The sequence below is a fragment of the Eumetopias jubatus genome, unplaced genomic scaffold (assembly GCF_037043125.1).
Source record: "Eumetopias jubatus isolate StellerSeaLion01/CBP00866 unplaced genomic scaffold, mEumJub1_p1.0 scaffold_8, whole genome shotgun sequence".
Lineage (NCBI taxonomy): Eukaryota > Metazoa > Chordata > Mammalia > Carnivora > Otariidae > Eumetopias > Eumetopias jubatus.
In genome coordinates this window covers 67521683-67541836 of record NW_028274814.1, presented here as the reverse complement: position 1 = coordinate 67541836, position 20154 = coordinate 67521683, and the positions used below count along the sequence as shown (strand labels likewise).

At 37.5% G+C, this 20154-nt stretch overlaps 1 protein-coding gene across 1 annotated transcript in view; it reads left to right on the top strand.

Moving 5' to 3' along the window:
• Window positions 1-20154, top strand: part of PKP2 (plakophilin 2) — a 91756-nt gene that overhangs the window by 27194 nt on the left and 44408 nt on the right. The window contains exon 5 of the mRNA XM_028113214.2: window positions 15935-16142. Coding sequence (XP_027969015.1) covers window positions 15935-16142 — 208 coding nt within the window. The remainder of the gene's footprint in view (window positions 1-15934; window positions 16143-20154) is intronic.

The following is a 20154-nucleotide window of genomic DNA, read 5'->3' as shown; positions in this document are numbered from 1 at the left end:
AGTTTATTTAAATTTTAAAAAATCTTGGGGCGCCTGGGTGGCTCAGTGGGTTAAGCGTCTGCCTTCAGCTCGGGTCATGATCACAGGGTCCTGGGATAGAACCCGGCATAGGGCTCTCTGCTCAGCGGGGTGCCTGCTTCTCTCTCTTCTTTCCCTCTGCGTTCTCTCCCACTCTTGCTCTCTCTCAAATAAATAAACAAAATATTTTAATAAATAAATAATTTTTTAAAAAATCTTTGTTGAGTTATATGTCAATTATAGGTCAATTTTAAATACATTAATAGTCCTGAGACTTTTTAAAAAAAGATTTTATTTATTTTAGAGAGAGCATGCGCGTATGCACATGAGTGGGGGAAGGGAGAGGGAGGGAGAATGAATCTCAAGCAGACTCTGCACTGAGCATGGAGCCCGGTGTGGGGCTCGATCTCATGATCCTGAGATCATGACCTGAGCCGAAATCAGGAGCCAGACACTTAATTCACTGAGCCACCCAGGGGCCCTGGCATAAGTGTTCTATAGGACAGAGCTCACCAAAATGGAATCAATAGGTCATTTTATGTTTGTTGAAAAAGTGGTACATTTGTGCAGGAAAAAATCCTAGTTCAGAAAGGTATGTAGTGGAAACTGTTTCCCTTCCACACCAAATCTCAGCCTACTCCCCCTCTCCCTCTTTCCTTCTCTCTCACTCTCCTGTCCTCTCTCCTCCTCCCTCCCTCCTTCTCTCCCTATCTCTCTTTCTCATCAATTTTCGGGTCTCTTTCCAGAGATATTCTATGCATATGGAAACAATTATGAGATGGGTTGGTTCGGTATCCTTTTTTAAAACAAAATTGCAAATGGTAGCAGATTATGTATAGTGCCCTGCACTTTGTTTTCCTTTAGCCCTGCATCTTGGAAATGTTTGGTATATATTAACCCTGCTTCATTCTTTAAAATTGCTACATAGATTTCTATTGTATAAATGTACCAGTTTTGTTTATTCATTTTTTAACAGCTTTATTAAGGGCCATTTAAGTTTTGCCTTGTTTTGACATCATGAAATCATCACAATCAAGATAATGAATATATTCATTACCTTCAAAGTTTCCTTGTGCCTCTTTGTAATCCGTACTTCTGACCCCTCCCCAACCGTCTTCTAGTCCCCAGGTAACCGGTGATCTGCTTTCTGTTACTATAGATTATATTGAACTTTAACTAGAGTTTTATATAAATTATATAGTATATATGCTTTTCCTCTGGATTCTTTTACTGAGCTTTAATCTTTTGAGATTCATCCATGTCGTGTGTATCAAAAGGTGTGTGGGGGGTGTGTGTTTGAGTATAGCTGACTAGTATTTCATTGTATGGATACACCTTAATTTGTTTATTCACTCAACTGGTCATGGACATTTGAGTTTTGGCTATTACAAATAAAACTGCTATGATCATATGCGTACAAACATGTTTTCATTTCTGTTGGGTAAATAAATACCTAGGAGTGGAATGCCTGGATGATATGGTAGTTGTATGTTTGACTTTTTAAGAAACTGCCAAACTATTTACAAAATAGCTGAGCCATTTTACATTCCCACCAGCAATGTATGAGAGTTCTTGTTCCTCCACATCCTAATATTTGATCAATCTGAATTTTAGCCTATTGGTTTATAGTAGTATTTTATTGTGGTTTTAACTTACATTTCCAAATGACTAATGATGTTGAACATCTTTTCATGTGCTTATTTTCCATCCCTATGTTTTCTTTAGTGAAATATGTGTTCAGATCTTTTGCCCATTTTTTCTTTTTAAAAAAATACTTTTAAAGATTTTGTGTATTTGAGAGCGAGAGAGCAAGAGAGCACACAAGCAGGGGGGAGGGGCAGAAGCAGAGGGAGACGCAGACTCCCCACTGAGCAGGGAGCCTGATGTGGGACTCGATCTGAGGACCCCGGGATCAACACCTGAGCCAAAGGCAGACGCTTAACCAAGCCACCCTGGCGCCCTTAAAAATAATTTAAAATTCCAGTTAGTTAGCATACAGTGTAACATTAGTTTCAGGTGCACAAAAGAGTGATTCAACACTTACAACACCTGGCACTCATCACAACAAGTGCCCTCCTTCATCCCCATGACCTATTTAACCCGTCTGCCCATCCACCTCCCCTCTGGTAACCATCAGTTTGTTCTCTATAGTTAAGTGTCTGTTTCTTGGTTTGCCTCTCTCTCTTTTTTCCCCATGCTCACTTGTGTTATTTCTTAAATTGCACATGTGAATGAAATCATATGGTATTTGTCTTTCTCTGATTGACTGACTTTGTTAGCATAATACCCTCTAGCTCCATCCATGTCATTGCAAATGGCAAGATTTCATTCTTTTTTATGGCAAAGTAATACTCCATTGTGTGTATATACCATCTCTTCTTTATCCGTTCATCAGCCAACGGACACTTGGGCCATTTCTATAGTTTGGCTGTTGTAAATAATGCTGCTGTGAACATAGGGGTGCATGTACTCCTTTGAATTAGTATTTTTGTATTCTTTGGGTAAATACCCCATAATGCAGTTGCTGGATTGTAGGATAGTTTTATTTTCAATTTTTTGAGGAGCCTCCATACTGTTTTCCACAGTGGCTGCACCAGTTTGTGTTCAGTCCCACCAACAGTGTATGGGGGTTCCTTTTTCTCCACATCCTCATCAACACCTGTTGTTTCTTGTGCTGTTGATTTTAGCCATTCCGACAGGTGTGAGGTGATAGCTCATTATAGTTCTTTTGCCCATTTTTATTTGGGTTTTTGTTCTCTTGTCATTGAATTTTGACATTTATGTATTCTGGGTATAAGTCTTTTTTAATTTTTTTTCCAGATACATGATTTGGAAATAGTTTCTCCCAGTTGTATTCTATCTCTTCATTCTTTTAACAGTTTTTAATTTTGATGGAGTCTAATTATAAATTTTTTCTTTATGGATTGTGCTTTTCATGGTTATCCAAGAAATCTTTCTGGTCACTCACTCTAAGGTCACAAAGATTACATATTCTTCCAGAAGTTTTATAAGTGTCAGATTTTATAGTTGGTCTACCATCCACTTGGGATGAATTTTGTATATATTGCAAGATGTGGACTGAAGTTTCTTTTAAAAGATATAAATATATTTATATGAGCAATTGTTTAGGTGCCATTTGTTGAAAAGACTATTGGGTCTAAACTGTATTTCTGCCTTTGTTGAAAATGAATTGATCACATATATGTGAGTCTTTTTCTGCACTATGTATTCTATTTCATTGATCTATTGGTCTGTCTTCATGCTAATCTCATACTATCTTGATTACTATAATTTTATATATTAATATAGTTTTATATTGAAGATTGCTAGTGTTAGTCCTCTGACTTTATTCTTTTCAAGTGATTTTGGCTCTTCTAGGTCTTTTGCCATCTCATGAATTTTAGAATATTTCTTTATGAAAAAACTGCTGAGATTTTGTTTGAGATTGCACTGAATCTATAGATCAATATATGGAAAATTTTCATCTAAACAATATTGAGTCTTCTGACCCCTGACCGTGGTATAGTTCACCTTTTATTTAGGTCTTCTTTAATTGCTCTCAGCTGTATTTTGTAGTTTTACTGCAATATTACTAAATTCACTTTTAGCTGTAGTAGAGTATTTGTAGACTCATCAGATTTTCTACATAGAGCATGCCGTCTGCTAATAAAGACAGTTTTGTTTCTTTTCAATCTGGATAACTTCTATTTCTTTTTTTCTTTTTTACTTAGTGTATTGGCTAGAACCTCTAGTGCAATGTTAAAAAGAAGTGAGTGGACATGTCTTGTTCTTGATCATAGGGGGAAGCATTTGGTTGTTCTTTCACTATTAAGTATGGTGCAACCTGTAAGTTTTTGTTTGTTTTTAGGAATTTAATCTGGGGGGTTTTTATGTGGTTCTTTTTGGAAGGAAGGAAGAAGTTTTATATTTTAGTATTTTTAACACCATTTCTTTTTCCTGCTTTTTTAGCATTATAATTGAATTATATTGATAATAATATAGATAAGCATTATTTTCAGGTGTACAACGTGATATGATATATATATATATATATATATTGTGAAATCACAAGTCTGGTTACCATCTATCACCATACAGTTATAATTTTTTTTCTTGTAATGAGAACTTTTAAATTCTACTCTCTTAGCAATTTCAAATATACAATACAGTATTAATAACTAGTCATCATGATGTGCATTACATCTTCATGACTTGTTTTCTAACTGGAAATATGTATCTTTTGACCGCCTTCACCCATTTCACCCATGCCAAACCCCGCATCTCTGGCAACCACCAGTCTGTTCTTTGTATCTTTGATTTTGTTTTTTGTTTGTTTGCTTGTTTTTGGATTCCATATATAAGTGGAATTATATAGTATTTGTTCGCTGTCTTTTTCACTCAGTATAATACCCTCAAGATCCATCCATGTTGTTGCAAATAGCAGGATTTCCTTCTTATTTATGACTGCATAATATCCCGTTGTGTATATATACCACATTTTCCTTATGCATTCATCCATCAGTGGCTACTTAGGTTGTTTCCATGTCTTGGGTCTTGTAAATAATGCTGTGGTAAACATGGTAGTTTATCTTTTTGAGTTAGTGTTTTCATTTCCTTCTGATAAGTACCCAGAAGTAGAATTACTGAGTCATAAGGTAGTTCTATTCTTAACTTTTTGAGGAACCTCCATAATGTTTTCAGAGTGTACCAATTTACATTCCCACCAACAATGCACAGGAGTTCCCTTTTTGCCACGTCCTTGCCAATACTTGTTATTTCTTGTCTTTTTGGTCATAGCCATTCTGACAGGTGTGATATGAGATCTCATTGTGGTTTTGATTTGCATTTCCCTGATGATTAAGAATGCTGAACACCTTTTCTGTATGTCAGCCGTCTGTATGTCTTCTTTGGAAAAATATCTGTTCAAATCCTCTTCTCATTTTTTAATCGGATTGTTGCGTTTTGCTATTGAGTCATGTGAGTTCTTTATATATTTTGAATATTAACCCCTTATCAGATATATGATTTGCAAATATTTTTTCCTGTTCCATAGGTTGCCCTTTTCATTTTGTGATGGTTTCCTTTGCTATTTGACCTAGTCCCACTTGCTTATTTTTGCTTTTGTTGCCTTTTCTTTTGGTGTCATATCCAAAAACTCATTGCAAAGACTGACGTCAAAGAGCTTACTGCCTATGTTTTTTTCTAGGAGTTTTATGGTTTCAGGTCTCATATTAAAGACTTAATCCATTTTGAGTTAATTTTTGTGTATGGTGAAAGGTAGTGGTCTAGTTTCATTTTTTTTGCATGTGGCTGTTCAGTTTTCCCAACACCGTTTCTTGAAGAGACTCTTCTTTCCCCATTGTTGTATTCTCAGCTTCTTTGTTGTAAATTAATTGACCATATATGTGTGGGTTTGTTTCTGGAGTGTTTATTCTGTTCCGTTGATCTGTGCATCTTTTTATGCCAATATACTGTTTTTATTACTATAGCTTTTTAATGTAGTTTTGAAACCAGGAAGTATGATGCCTCCAGTTTTATTTTTCTTAAGATTGATTTGGCTAAGGAAACAGACGCTTAACTCTAGAGAACAAACTGATGGTTACTAGAGGGGAGGTGGGTGGGAGTAATTGGTGAAATAGGTGATGGGGATTAAAAAGCGCACGTGTCCTGATGAGCACTGGGTGATATACAGAATTGTTGAATCACTGTATTGTACATCTGAAACTAATATAACACCGTATATCAACTATACAGAAATTAAAAATTTTTTTAAAGTTTAAAAAATAAATAAAATGCCTATGTCACCATCTGGCAAAAAAAAAAAAAAGATAAGGGTCTTTTGTTTTTGTTTTTTACCTTTGGGTCTTGAGAATACTTCTCCTATCATTAAAAAAAAAAAAAAAAAGATTGATTTAGCTAGGGTCTTTTTGTGGTTCCGTATAAATTTTAGTATTGTATGGTCTATTTTTGTGAAAAATACCATTGGAATTTTGATAGGAATTGCATGGAATCTGTAGATTGCTTTGGGTAGTATGGACATTTTAACAATATTAATTTTTCTAATCCATAAACATGGAATATCTTTCCATTTATTTGTGTCTTCAGTTTCTTTCATCAGTATCTTATACTTTTTAGTGTACAGGTCTTTCTCCTCCTTGGTTAAATTTATTCCTAGATATTTTTTTATGCAATTGTAAATTGCTAATTCTAATATCTGTGTCCATTTCTTATTTGCATGCTTTTATGCATGTAAATGATAGTTTATTATTGGTATACAGAAATGCAACAGATTTTTGCATATTGTATCCTACAACTTTACTGACTTCATTGATTAGATTTTTGCATGTTGTATCCTACAACTTTACTGAATTTATTGATTAGTTCTAGTAGAGTTTTGGTGGAGTCTTCAGGGTTTTCTATGTCATCTGAAAATAGTGACAATTTTACTTTTTCCTTACCAATTTGGATGCCACTTATTTCTTTTTCTTGTCTAATTGTACCAGCTAAAACTTCAATACTATTTAGAATAAAAGTGGTCAGAATGGACATCCTTCTTTTGTTCCTGATCTTCAGAAGAAAAGCTGTTAACTTTTAATCATTGAGCATGATGTTGGCCGTAGGTTTTTCATAAATCACCGTTCAAGTTGAAGAACTACCTTTATCCCTAATTTTACAGAGTTTTTGTTTTAGTTTTTTACTCAGGAATGGTTGTTGGATTTTATCAAATGTTTTATTTGCCCATTAAAATATTTCTATGGTTTTTATCTTAATTTTGCTAATATGATAAATTACTTTGATTTTTAAATGTTATCCCATTCCTGGGATAAATCTCACTTGGTCATGATGTACTGTTACTTTTTAAAATTAGATATGCTAAAATTCTGTTAAAGCAATTATGCAGCTATATTTATAAAGGATATTGATCTATAATTCTCTTTTCTTATAATGTCTTAGTCCAATTTTTGATTGAGAGTAATACTAGCTTCACACTGGAAAGTGTTCTCTCCTCTTCAATTCTCTGAAAGTCTGATTGTAATTGATACTAATTCTATCTTAAATGTTTGGTAGAATTCACCAGTGAAGCCAGTTGGACCTGAAGTTTTCTTGTGAGAAGTTCTTAACTATCCTCAGGGCCTTCAGATCATGAGACTGACAGACACACTGCCTACTGTACTAAGGAGGCTAGCTAGGTTCTTAACTATGAATTCAGTTTCTTTATGATACAGGGCTTTTTGGGCTATGTATTCTTCCTAGTGAACTTTGGTGGTTTGTGTCTTTCAAAGACTTTGTCCATTTCATCTAAGTTGTTCCGGGGCTCTTCATTTGTTTGTGTAGATGTTATCTGTTATTTCCCATTGCCTAAAGAATTTTCTTTAACATTTATTCTAGTGCAGGTCTCCTGGTGATTAACTTTTTCAGCTTTTGTATGTCTGAAAAGGAATTTGTCTTTGCTTTTGAGAGTTTTTCACTCGCAGTAGAATCCTAGGTTGAGAGTTTTTTATTCCAGTACTTGAAAGTTGTTGCTTCCCTGTCTTCTTACTTGCGTTGCTTCAGACAAGAAACGATCTATCATCTTTATTGTTCCTCTCTACATACTGTTTCTCTCTCTGCCCACCCAAGCTGCTTTTCAGATTTTCTCTTTATCACTAGCGTTGAGCAGTTTGGTCGCAATGTGTTTTGGTATCGCTTTCCTTAGGTTTCTTGTGCTTGAGAATTCACTGAGTTTCTTAAATTTGTAGATTTTTACTTTTCATTAAATTTTGGAGTTTTGGTTGGATTTTTCAACCATTAATTCTTCAAATATTTTTTCTGTCCTTTGGGAACTTGTTACATACATATTTTGCTGCTTGAAGTTGTCTCATACCTTATCCATACTCTCTTCTTTTCCTTAGGCTTTTTTTTTTTCCTGTATGTTTCCTTTTAGATATGTTTAATTGCTGTGCTTTCAAGTCACTAATCCTTTCTTCAGTGTTTAATATGCCATTCTTCAATGTTTAATATGCCATTAGTCTCACTTGGGGTTTTTTTTTTAAATCTTCATTCTGTACCTGACATGTTCCATCCTTCCTCGAGATTTCTGAACATAGGAAAGACTGTTAAAATAGCTGCTTGAATGACCCTGTCTGCTAATTCTAATATCTGTGCCCATTTCTTATTTGCATACCTCGAAATTTTTCATTGAATGCCAGGTATTATGAATTTTACCTTGTTGGATGCTGGGGTATTTTTATATTTCTGTAAATATTCTTGAGCTTTGTTCTAGGATGTAGTTGCTTGAAAACAGTTTGATCCTTTCAAATCTTGCTTTTGAGATTTGTTAGGTGGGACCAGAGCAACATTTATTCTAGGACTAATTAACTCTGCTTGTTGAATTCCGTTTGGGTTTTCCCCTCACCACACTATGGCCTGAGAACTCTCTCGAGACAGTGATCTTTGACAGCAGTGGGGCTCCCCTTGCTTGTTTTTCACCCCTGAGGGATCACTATCCATCATTGCTACATGTCCGGTTCTTGAAACCATTGCATGTTTTATCTGTTTTAAAAATTGTTTCAGGTGGTAGGCAAATCCAGTCCTCACTGTTGAGTCATTATCAGTTTTGATAAATAATTCCCTAATAAATTCTCCCTGAAATTGTGTAAATTTACACCCCAGTAACACTGTATCCCAGTGCCCATTTACCTGTACCATCACGAGATTATTCTTTGTTTGGTTTTGTTTTATCTAATAAGCAAAAAAAAAAAGCCATCTCTTTATGGTGGGAAATTTTTCCTGTTTTTTGAAATCAAGACTAATAGTTGGTCATTTAATCAGAGTTACAGAGAAAAAAAATTAATTATACACACATACCACACACACACAATTACACAGTTTGTCATAATTTTTCATAAACTATGCCCATTATGTGTCATCTGCAATTTTTAGTTTCTTTAAAGTGAAATGAGAACTTAGTGGCACTAATTCATCCGAGTTCAAATCCTTCTGGATTTTTACATTTTCCCTAGTCTTTTACATTAATTTTGTCCAAAAATAATTACAGAGCTTTATAGAGCTGTGTACCTTTATCTAGTCTTTCCAAAGCATGCAGATTAGTTTTCAGAGAGACAGAACTCTTTTCACATTTATAATTCATTCATATTTAGAACAGGTAAATAAATTACATGATTACAGTAACAAGTATAGTTGGCCTAAATACATTGGGAAACACACCTAAGTTATTCTTGGAAAACATGTGACTCACCTAGTAGAAATGGGAGTGCAAAGCCCGACATAGAGTAACCTACCAGCTTTGATAGTACTCAGGGAATCCATAAGATTCGCAGAGGGAATAAAGAGAATGTAGGTAATCCTGCAGGTCAGTTAAGTAGAGTCAGACAAAAGAGTTCTGTTGACTTTTTTTTCTACTAAGATCTGTATTTCCGTAATGATTTGTAGGAGTTCTTTACCTATTATGCATAATATTAAATATAATCCACAGTGTTAACCCATCTTATGGTATCTTTCATCATGCAGGATTTTTTTTTTTAAGATTTTATTTATTTATTTGACAGCAACACAGCGAGAGAGGGAACATAAGCAGGGGGAGCAGGAGAGGGAGAAGCAGGCTTCCCGCTGAGCAGGGAGCCCAATATGGGACTCGATCCCGGGACCCTGGGATCATGACCTGAGCCGAAGGCAGACGCTTAATGACTGAGCCACCCAGGTACCCCATCATGCAGGATTTAAAAATTCTTCTGAAGTCAAATCTGTCAATATTTCTATTCACGGCATCTGTATTTTAGGTGTTTCTTTAAAAAACCTATCCCCATGTCGAGAATATTTTTGGTTTTAAAAGCTGTATAATTATTGGGTATTTCTCATTGCCCCTTTGCCTATATGTTTGTTCCATGGGGGGAATAAGTAAGGATTTTAAAAAATAATATATTTAACTAGTAATGAACTTTCTTTATACATATAGGTGAAGAAAATTGGACTAAAAATTAGTCCTTTCTATGACTAAATCAGATACATGTTTAAATCTTTTTTTATTTCCAGTTTTAAAAAGCTGGGCATTATTTTGCATGCTTTCATCTTCTAATACTTGAATTTTTCTTTTGTTACTCAAGTTGGGCTAGATTTCCACTGTCTCTTAAGTTACTAATTTCATTATAACTATGATTTTGCTTACATACAGGATTAATGCTGTGCTTGCCTTCTTGGCTCCTATTCTAAAGCTAGGACAAACACTGGTTTTGAGAATAATGAAACATGAAAATCACACTGAAACCTAAAAATATATATGCATGGTAGAAAAATTGAAGAATTATGTTATAACCCGAGAACATTAACAAAATCCTGCTAATATTAAGCATAGTGCAATAGTGTTTGAATTTATGTATAAAAGACAGTTACAGGGGTGCCTGGCTGGTTCAGTTCATAGAGCATGCAACTCTTGATCTCGGGGTTGTGGGTCCGAGCCCTACATTGGGTGTAGAAATTACTTAAAATCTTAGGGGCGCCTGGGTGGCTCAGTCAGTTAAGCAACTGACTCTCGGTTTTGGCTCAGATAATGATCTCATGGATCCTGAGATCAAGCCCCACCTTGGGCTCCACACACTCAGCAGGGAGTCTGCTTGAGATTCTCTCCCCTCTGCCCATCCCCCCATTCGCACGTGTGCACATGCTCTTTCTTTCTAAAAAATAAATTAAATCTTAAAAAAGTAATTACAATGTGTAAATAAAGATCACAATTTTAAATCATAAGCTTTTAAAACCAGCAGCAACTTTTTAATCCTTATTTTATTTGATTAGGACTCAGCCCATTTAACATGGTTGATCTCTTTCTTCTTTTTGAAACTTTCTTCTTTTGGCCCAGGGTCTCCTGGTTCTTTTTCCATCTCTCTGGCACCTTCGGATTTCTGCTGTGAAAAATTATCTTCAACCTGTCCTTAAGTGTTTGTGTTCCTTAGATACCTTCCTGGAACTTTTCTCCCTCGACACCATCTCCTGACCTGCTTCACCCACTCCTACAACTTCCATTCCCATGTGTCAAAGATCCTGATGACTCGCTGCATCTCCAATCTCTATCTCTGCCCTGGGCTCCAAACCATGTGTCCATCTATTTCCTGGACATCCCACTGAACTCAACATCAACATTTCAAAAAATGAACACATTATCTTCTTTTGTTTTTCTTCTCTAGTATCCAACCCTCGTTTTAAACTCGTTCTTCCTACTGGACTGAAAGGCAGGACCCTTGGTGGTTTGAGCATTAACTCTAAGGAGTCACTCAGGGCAGGGTGAACCCAGTGTCCTAATTACCTCAGTGACCTTGGGCAAGATATTTAACCTCTCCGAGTCTCGGCATTCCTACCTTTAAAGTTGAAATAATAGTCCTACTAGAAGGAATTGTGAGAATGCAGTTGGTGCAGTCAGATAATGGTACAATGCCTGCCCCGAAGTATTCAGAGCGTATTATTGCCTGTGTAGGTGAGTGGTAGTGCACCCAGGTGGTGTGACACAAAAACTTGAACAGAGACTTTGAACTTTCTTTTATTCTTACCTCTCAAGATACTCATATTCATGCAGTTTTGAAGACCTATTAGTACTGCTACTAAAAGTGTCTTGAATCTACCCACACCTTTCCCTCCCCACTCAGTGCTACTATGCTAATCCCTATCACGATGTTTTCTGTTAATCCAGCTGCTTCCTGGTTAATTTACCTTCCTCCATTCTTAACCACTTCTGATACAGTCGCCTCACAGCACGGAGGGAGACCTTTCCAGTAGCTGCTCAACTTGCCTCTGGGAGAAAGGACAAACCCCTTAATTTAATCTGCAAGTCCCTTTTAAAACTGGCCTTATTTCCATGCCTGCTTCATATCTCATCACTGGAGTATTGACTGCCATAACTGTCTTGCAGAATCTTATTATAAACTCATACAAATTCATTATGCAGAATTTGAGAAAGAAACAAAAAGAAAAACATACCTACAATTCCCACTCTTGTTATCATTTTGGTTTTGTCCCCTGACTTTTTAAATGCGTATATGTACATAGCTGTAATCAAATTGAATATGTAGCTTTGTGTGTAGGGATTTTTTTTGTTTGATTTTTAAAAACATGCACAAATATATGCTTGTTTTTTTTTAAAAAATACAAAGTAACAAACTATTTTCATAACTTATACCCCCATCATTTCTTCCAAGCTCCCTAATTTCATTTCCTCCTTTATGACTGTTTGAATGGAAATACATAGATATTTTATACAGTTTTTTTTCAGTAACACTATATCATAAGCGCTTTGTCATAACACTACCAATATTTTGCATACCTCATATTAATGGTGGCATATTAACAGTGATAGTAGCTACCATGTTTTGAGTGAATACTATATACGTAGCATGCAGATTGTTAATCTTAGATAATTTCCATTTGACTGGTGAGGGAACTGTAATGACTAATAAAATGTTGATCAGTTCTAACATTGCTCTGCCTCTTCCATGGAAACCTCACCATAAAGATATGTGACAATCATTAGTCAGTCTTCCCCTGTTGTTGGACACTTATGGTTTCAAATTTTTCACTATTATAAACAATGTAGTGACAATTACATGTGTGTGCATTTCAATTTATTTCCTAGTGAAGTTTATTAGAAGAGAATATTTTTAAAATTTTTGACACATATTGCCAATTGCCTTCCTGAAAGGTTATACCAGTTTACAGGGAGTGATTAATTCTAATGGGAAGGAAAAGAGAGAAGGGGGTGACATTTCACAGAGGTGACATGTGAGCCAGCTCATGCAAAATGAGTAGGGCTTTGCCGGAAGTGAGGCATAGTGCTCAGAGCATTCCAGACAGGAAAGAAAGAGCAAAGGCACCAGGGCACAAGGGAGCCCTTGCCCCAAAGGAGTCCGTCTGTACCCTCTGCTTATTTGCCACCAGAAATCCTCATCATTTGTTTTATAGTTCTCAGGAAAGAGAATCAGAATAGAGCCCTTCCATATGTTTAGAAACCATCTCAAATGAAAGCTCTTTTGAAGTTCTGAGACATTCATGTTAGTCTGTTTCTTTTTTCCTTTCCCCAAAGGGAGAACAAATCCCCTGAGGATTCGGTATCACTGGGAAATGCAGGCAACCTCTCTGGTCCCATCTGCTTCCCTGAATTTAAAGAGGGCAAGTACAGTACATTTGACATTGGCCCTAAGGTATATAGGATCCATCAGCAACCGTCCTTCTAGTTACATGCAGTAAGGGGAATGTCATCAACTTCTTGGATTTGATACTGATTTTGTTTCAATCTGCTTGATAAAATGGATGAAAGTTACTAAAGTCTATTTTTTAATTTGGGCTAGGTGCTAGACACTAGAGAGTCAAATTCTCCAGTAACTACAGCTGTAGCAGATTTCAGCCTTTATCTGAGCATGGTGTGTCTGCAGTGCCTTCTTTCCGGGCTGGCACAAGGGCTGAAAGCCAAAGGGGTAGAGGTGACAGGGTAAGGGAAGCCCGCCGTCTGAGCCACCCCCCTCCTTTTCCCCCAGTCAGGGCAGTGGAGGCTTCCACATGCCACTTCTCGCTAATTCTGTAATCACATCTGGAAATGAAATATGGTCAGTAAGCCCCTTTGCATCATATTTTGAAGAAGGCAACTTATAAATTAAGCAATAAAATATTACTAAAGTTTGCAAAGTACCTTCAGGACAAACAGGATTTTCTTTTTGCATCTGATGTTTATACTGCTGGTGTGAAGATTTAGTGTAGGTGGCATTTATGAAGTTTACAAAGTGTAAATTTAACCACCTTAAAACCTAACTATGAAATAGAAATTGGTGGAATTAGGGAAACATGGGAGTTACAGACTGTTTTAAAATAAATTGTGCTTTTCTGCTTTTAAGGAAGTGTAATAATGGAAATAGATGATCTGCTGGACCAGAATTGATAGCTAAGTAATCTTTCTCATTAGCATTGTGGCACAAATATATTAGAATGGCTCTAGACATAGCCCAACAAAATTGCTGTGAGCAGTCTACCAGTTGTGTCCTGTTCTGCAAATGAATGTCTCCTCTGAAGGGAGCAATAAATGGAAGTGGCACTCCTCATTACTACCAGCAAAGCCTTAAAGGCTCCAAAAGACTTTCTCTCTCTCTCTCTCTCTCTTTCTTTTTAAGAGAAGGAAGGGGGGTGGGCAGAGGGAGAAGGAGAAAGAGAGAATCTTAAGCAGGGCTCCATGCCCAACATGGAGCCTGATGGGGAGGCAGGATCCCACATCCCTGAGATCATGACCTGAGCCGAAATCAAGAGTTGTATACTTAACCAACTGAGTCACCCAGGTGCCCCAAGAGTACTTAATCTCTTAAGGTTCTTAAGAAGCTATTAATCAGATAACATATGAAACTCTTAACACTGTGCCAATACCTGGAAGTGGATGGAGGAGTCATTATCTGTGTTTTATTGTTATTATAGTTACTATTTTTTTTAAATTTTTATTATGTTAATCACCATATATTACATCATTAATTTTTGATGTATATAGTTATTATTTTTAAACCTTGACTTTTATTCTTGCCTTGCTAGTCTTCTTCCCAGTCCTAACAAAGGAAGATGTCAAGTTGGAAGATTGTCTTAAATACCATTTATCTGTCTATGAAAGGGAAAATGGAGTTTGATGATACATAGAAGATATGAAAAGGTGTTACGAGGCCCAGAGCACGAACTGTTGAAGCATCGTTTGTAGGTGATGAACTTGATCTGAAAGGGAAACGCCTGCCCATTCACAACAATAGTTGTATCCTAAAAATTTCTGCATTAAGATGGTGAAAATGACTGAGATCTTTACCAAAAGTTCTTACTAAAAATTTCTGAGGGTGCCTGGGTGGCTCAGTCAGTTAAGCATCAGACTCTTGATTTTGTCTCAGGTCATGATCTCAGGGTCATGAGATCGGGCCCTGCCTCAGGCTCCACGCTCAGCGTGCTTGGGATTTCTCTTTCCTTTTCCCTCTGCTCCTCCCCACTCACACTCTGTCTCACTCTCTCTAAAAAACAAATTTTTCTGCATCAGATGCCAGTGGAAGTCTATGAGAAGGAAAGCCCTCAGTCTGCAAATTAACATTTCTCTTCAGCAACCCATGTCCACCTCTTGATTTTTTTAGATAATATTTGCAGCCTGAAATATAAAATCACTTTGCTCAGATTGCCGTTATTTGACCTCTTCTTGAACAACCATCCGTTTCAGAATCTAAACCATCTATTTTTCTATTCCTCGTTCTGGCCCTTTCTCAAACAGCACACTCTTTCTTGCATATTTGGATAGGAGAAATGTTTTTAAAATAGCATCTCAAAAAGTGTAAAGTTACATTATTTACTTAAATTAAAATGCTTGCATAATTTTTATATAAATCTTTTTAAATACCCAAAGCAATTGATCATAAAAATAGCTGGCATTTAGGATTAGTTTGCATTGCTACTACCGTTGCTATGGTAAATGAATCTTTATTTCTACTGTTAATGAAATTGAGATCTGTTTGTATTGACTGTAAAATTCTTTCCTGGAAAAAACACTCATGTAATGTGCTGTTCTTCCATAAAACGCCTCATTCCTCGCATTCCCAGGTCTGTTCATCTTCATTATGCTCAAGGCTTTTTTAACTAAACTCTTTCAGTCCACTTCACTATCACTTACCCACCTTCTGTCACTTCATTTTCCCCTTCAATTATCTCATAGGTTTCAGTCTTCACAAATTTATTGTTAGCTCCTTGATGAGAGGTACTGCCTTAATAGCAGGTGTATATTGTATGCCGTGAGTCTCAGGTTGTGTCTCCATTGTTGTTTGATGGGAGTTCTAATCCACATTAGTGAACTTCATCCGTTCATTCATATTACAACCAATGTCTTTAATGCCACATCAGAATAAATGTCTGAAGTACACATGCATTTCTTTCCCAGGTTAATCAGCTTCGTGGCATCCCGAAGCTGCTGCAGCTCCTAAAAGTTCAGAATGAAGATGTTCAGCGAGCCGTATGTGGGGCCTTGAGAAACTTGGTATTTGAAGACAATGACAACAAATTGGAGGTAGCTGAACTCAATGGGGTACCTCGGCTGCTGCAGGTGCTGAAGCAAACCAGAGACTTGGAGACTAAAAAGCAAATAACAGGTAGTGCTTACAGAATTTTAGGACATAGGACATAGGACAGGGTACCCCAGCTGGGTATGTTACCTGTTTTTTCTTAAGCTTCCCGGAACCGTGGTTGATGGGCTCATCATTATCTGAGGTGGCTTTCAAGGAATATTGTCATCCTGCTGAGTTAGACCCCAGATTCAGGTCAAGTTGGAATTCCTTTTTTTCTGAAGGGGAAATTATTTTGAGGCATTGCTCAGTATTTTTCATGAAAAACTTTACATTTTCATTAAAAACATGTTTTTAAAACAACTTTACAAGACTCACAGACTAGAAATCCTGCATCAGTTTACTAACAGCCAATTGTGTAGTTTGAGGATGTGTGAGGTTTCAGTATTGCCTTGGGTGTCCAAGGCATTCATTCGGAAGAGAATAGGAACCACACCCAGTTATTTTTATTATATACTTGGTAATCCACTCGCTGGATCTATGCGAAGAAAGCGAATCAGGGAGTCAAATAGTGCCCGAATGTAGAGGGTCAATTCAATCAAATAGTCAAAATACAGGAAATGTTGTTTCCCAATCCTTCCATTACCTGGACCCCTCAAAATACCTGCTCCCTAGCCCACCCATCCCTGCACCCTAAAAAAAGAAAAAAAGATGAAAGTGGTTTTTAGTTCTCTACTTCATATTTCAAAATACTGATTTGTACAAATAAATATCTTCTTTCTGCCCAAGCGATTAGAAGGATGAAATAATCTGATAGCATTAAAGCAACAGTTTTAGTAATCCTTGAAACGTGGAGAAGAGAGACCTAGTTTCATTTAAATGAATAGTACATACGGTAGAGGAGAAAATGGTGCATTGATGTTCAAGCTCACCCTCCTCGCCGTCACCTTCAGCTCCCCGCTGGTGCTCCCTGCACACATTACAGACTGTGATTGTCAGTAGGATTGCCCTGGGGAAACTTTAATTAAGTAGCTTCAGTGGCCCAGGTGGTAAACATACAATTTTAATTTAATTATCACGGAAAGGTTCTGAGGTATTTTTAGGTATTGTTGGGTGATTAAATCTCACTTTTATAGATGAGAAAAGTAAAGCCCAAAGAAGTTAACCCTTTTTAATATATCCTATAAAAGTATTTTAAAGTACTAATGCTTGACAGTGTTATTTATTTAAAAGGAGGTATTTCACAAATACTATTTTAAATTGAATATATTCTGCACTTCTGCCATGTCCACTTTACCATAAAGCAGTTTTTTCTTTTTTTATTTAAAGATTTTTTTTAATTTATTTGAGAGAAAGAGAGAGAGAGATAGCAAGATAGAGCACAAGCTGGAGGTGGGGAGAGGGAGATGGAGAGGGAGGAGCAGACTCCCTGAGGCTGAGCAGGGAGCCCGACGCGGGGCTCTATCCTAGGACCCTGGGATCATGACCTGAGCCGTCGCTTAACCGACTGAGCCACTCAGGTGCCCCCACCAGTTCTTTTTTTCTGTAGAAATGTTGCCATTCAACCTTCTCTGCCCATTTATATCTTAAAATAATCACATATTTTTCTATCTTGATATATTTTAATTTTATAAAACTATATGAAGGGTCGTACCATGCTGCCCTTCGGCCAGCATGCTGTCTTGTCCCATGAGAAATTTCCTTCCATATTTATGACATATTAAAATACCTACAGAAATTAAGGGTGATCTCACTCATTCATTGATTCATTCATGCATTCAGCCAGCGTTCACAGGGCTGCCTTCAAGTGCCAGGCAGTGAGAATCAGTCTAGAGAGATTGTAGATGTTCTTTTCCCTCTACTAAAACATGAACAATTATGTGATGGTTGGCACTTAAAAAAAAAAAAAAAAAGACCAAACCTCATAGTTAAAACCTAACATTTCCTTCATTAAAATATAGTAATGACAACCATAAGAGAGAATCAAACAGATACACTGTTTTACAGTCGAAAAAAGACTTCACAAAGGAGATATGGTTCCTTGTGGACTTTTAAAAAAGGATAGGATACACTTTGGACTGGTGTTTTGAAGGAGAATGAAAGTTATTCCCAGGAAAGTGAACATCATTAGCAAAGCAAAGAAGCAAAAAGAAGCTGCTGGTCGTTGAGAAGGAGTTGGATAATAGAGTATTGAGGTCCGGATGTATTGTAGCTAGAGAGCTTGGAAGGATTTGTGGGTTGTGTCAAGGAAGTAATCCATTGAACCTCTCTTCTTCTTCTTTTGTTTAGGCAATAGGAAACTATGGTCAGAGAACATTCTGTGGTATTAATGCCATAGAAACCATTCAGTTATCTTTAGATAATCTACAGAGCTGATAAATGGAGGTTTATTGTGCAATTCTCAGGATTTCTAGAACAAGCCAAGCACCCCTACCAGAGGGTGCTCATTACATGCTAATTGAATTGAGTTGATACTTGAATGTTTGATACAAATCCTTCCAAATAACTTCCTTTGGCTCTATTAATAGAACAGCTAAGTGCTTTCAGGGCCTCAGAAATAAACTGTTGACTTAATGTAGACATGTTTGTATCCTTGTAAGGAAACACAAGCGAGCAACCGTATATGTGAATCTTGTCTATTTGGTGAACATCTTTTTATTGAGCCCCTTTTACATGCTAGTCACTAAGTTAGGACTTTCCATTTTTCATCTTTACGCCCCCCCCCCCCGACATCTCCCTGACGCATTATTGATGATTTCCTCACGATCAGCGTAACACACAGCGAGGGGAGGGGGAGAGTAGATTGCCCAGGATTACACAGCTAGCAGAGCACAAGGCCCAGACTCGAACCTAGCTTTATCTGGATGTTTTGCTCTATGAAAGTGGCTCACACCTACTGCTCTGGGGACAGAGAGTGACTCATTTTTACACTTCTTTGGGAAAGGGCTTGTCTTTAAGAATCTCAGGTCAGAGAGCTCCTTCACTCCTCTCTGAACCTTCCTCTCTTCCCACTTAACACTGACGTGCTTTGATCCTCTTCACGCCTCTGGTCTACTGTTGCACTCACTTCTTACCCCCCCTCTGATTCAGTATTGTGCATTCGCACTCGATCCATCACTCTGCACCTAGTGATTTTTTTCTAATATGAAAATACTGCCCCATTGGGCTCCCCATTACCCCTAAGATATGATGTGAGCCCGGTGACCATGGGCAGCAGTGTCTCCTCTCATACCCTCCCAGTCCAGGTTCTGAAATCCTAGAGGATTAGCTGGTCTGTTCCACATCTTGGTATCTTTGTCTCTGCTGTTTCTCGGACTAGATAGCCTCCTCCTCCACACCTTGACCACGTGGTGAGCCCTCTCCTCCTGTGAAAGCCGTCTTTTCCTCGGAAGCATTTTCAGATGCGATCCTCTCATACTTTACTCCCTGTCTCCCGCCATCCCCCCAGCGGAGTTTTGAAAGAAGGGGCTTTTAATGAACTACTTTTGCACCCTTTAATATTAGGATGCCACTTATTTCATGCCTGTATGTTTATTGCAGTAACAACAGTGCTATGCCTCCAAGTTTCTCAACAACTGTGGCTGTCTGATTGAAAAGGTAAAAGAGACTTGTGGGGGCGCCCGGGTGGCTCAGTCAGTTACGTGTCTGACTCTTGGTTGCACTCAAGGTCATGATCTCAGTGCCTGGGATCGAGCTCCGCATCAAGCTCTGTGCTTAACATGGAGTCTGCCTCAGATTCTCTCTCCCTCTCCCTCCCACTCCCACTCTCTCAAATAAATAAAATCTTTGGGGCACCTGGGTGGCTCAGTTGGTTAAGTGTCTCCCTTCAGCTCAGGTCATGACTCAGGGTCCTGAGACCCAGCTCTCTGCTCAGTGGGGAGCCTGCTTCTTCCTCTCCCTCTGCCCCTCCCCCTCACTCATGCTTGATCTCTCTCGTGCTCTCTCTCAAATAAATACATTTAAAATAAATAAATAAAATCTTTGTTAAAAAAAGAGATTTGTGACCTGGGAATATCTAGATTACACACAAATAAGAGAATCAAATGTGTTTTCAGGTGAGACCCTGATTTTTCTGGCCAAGATATAAAACCATTAACCA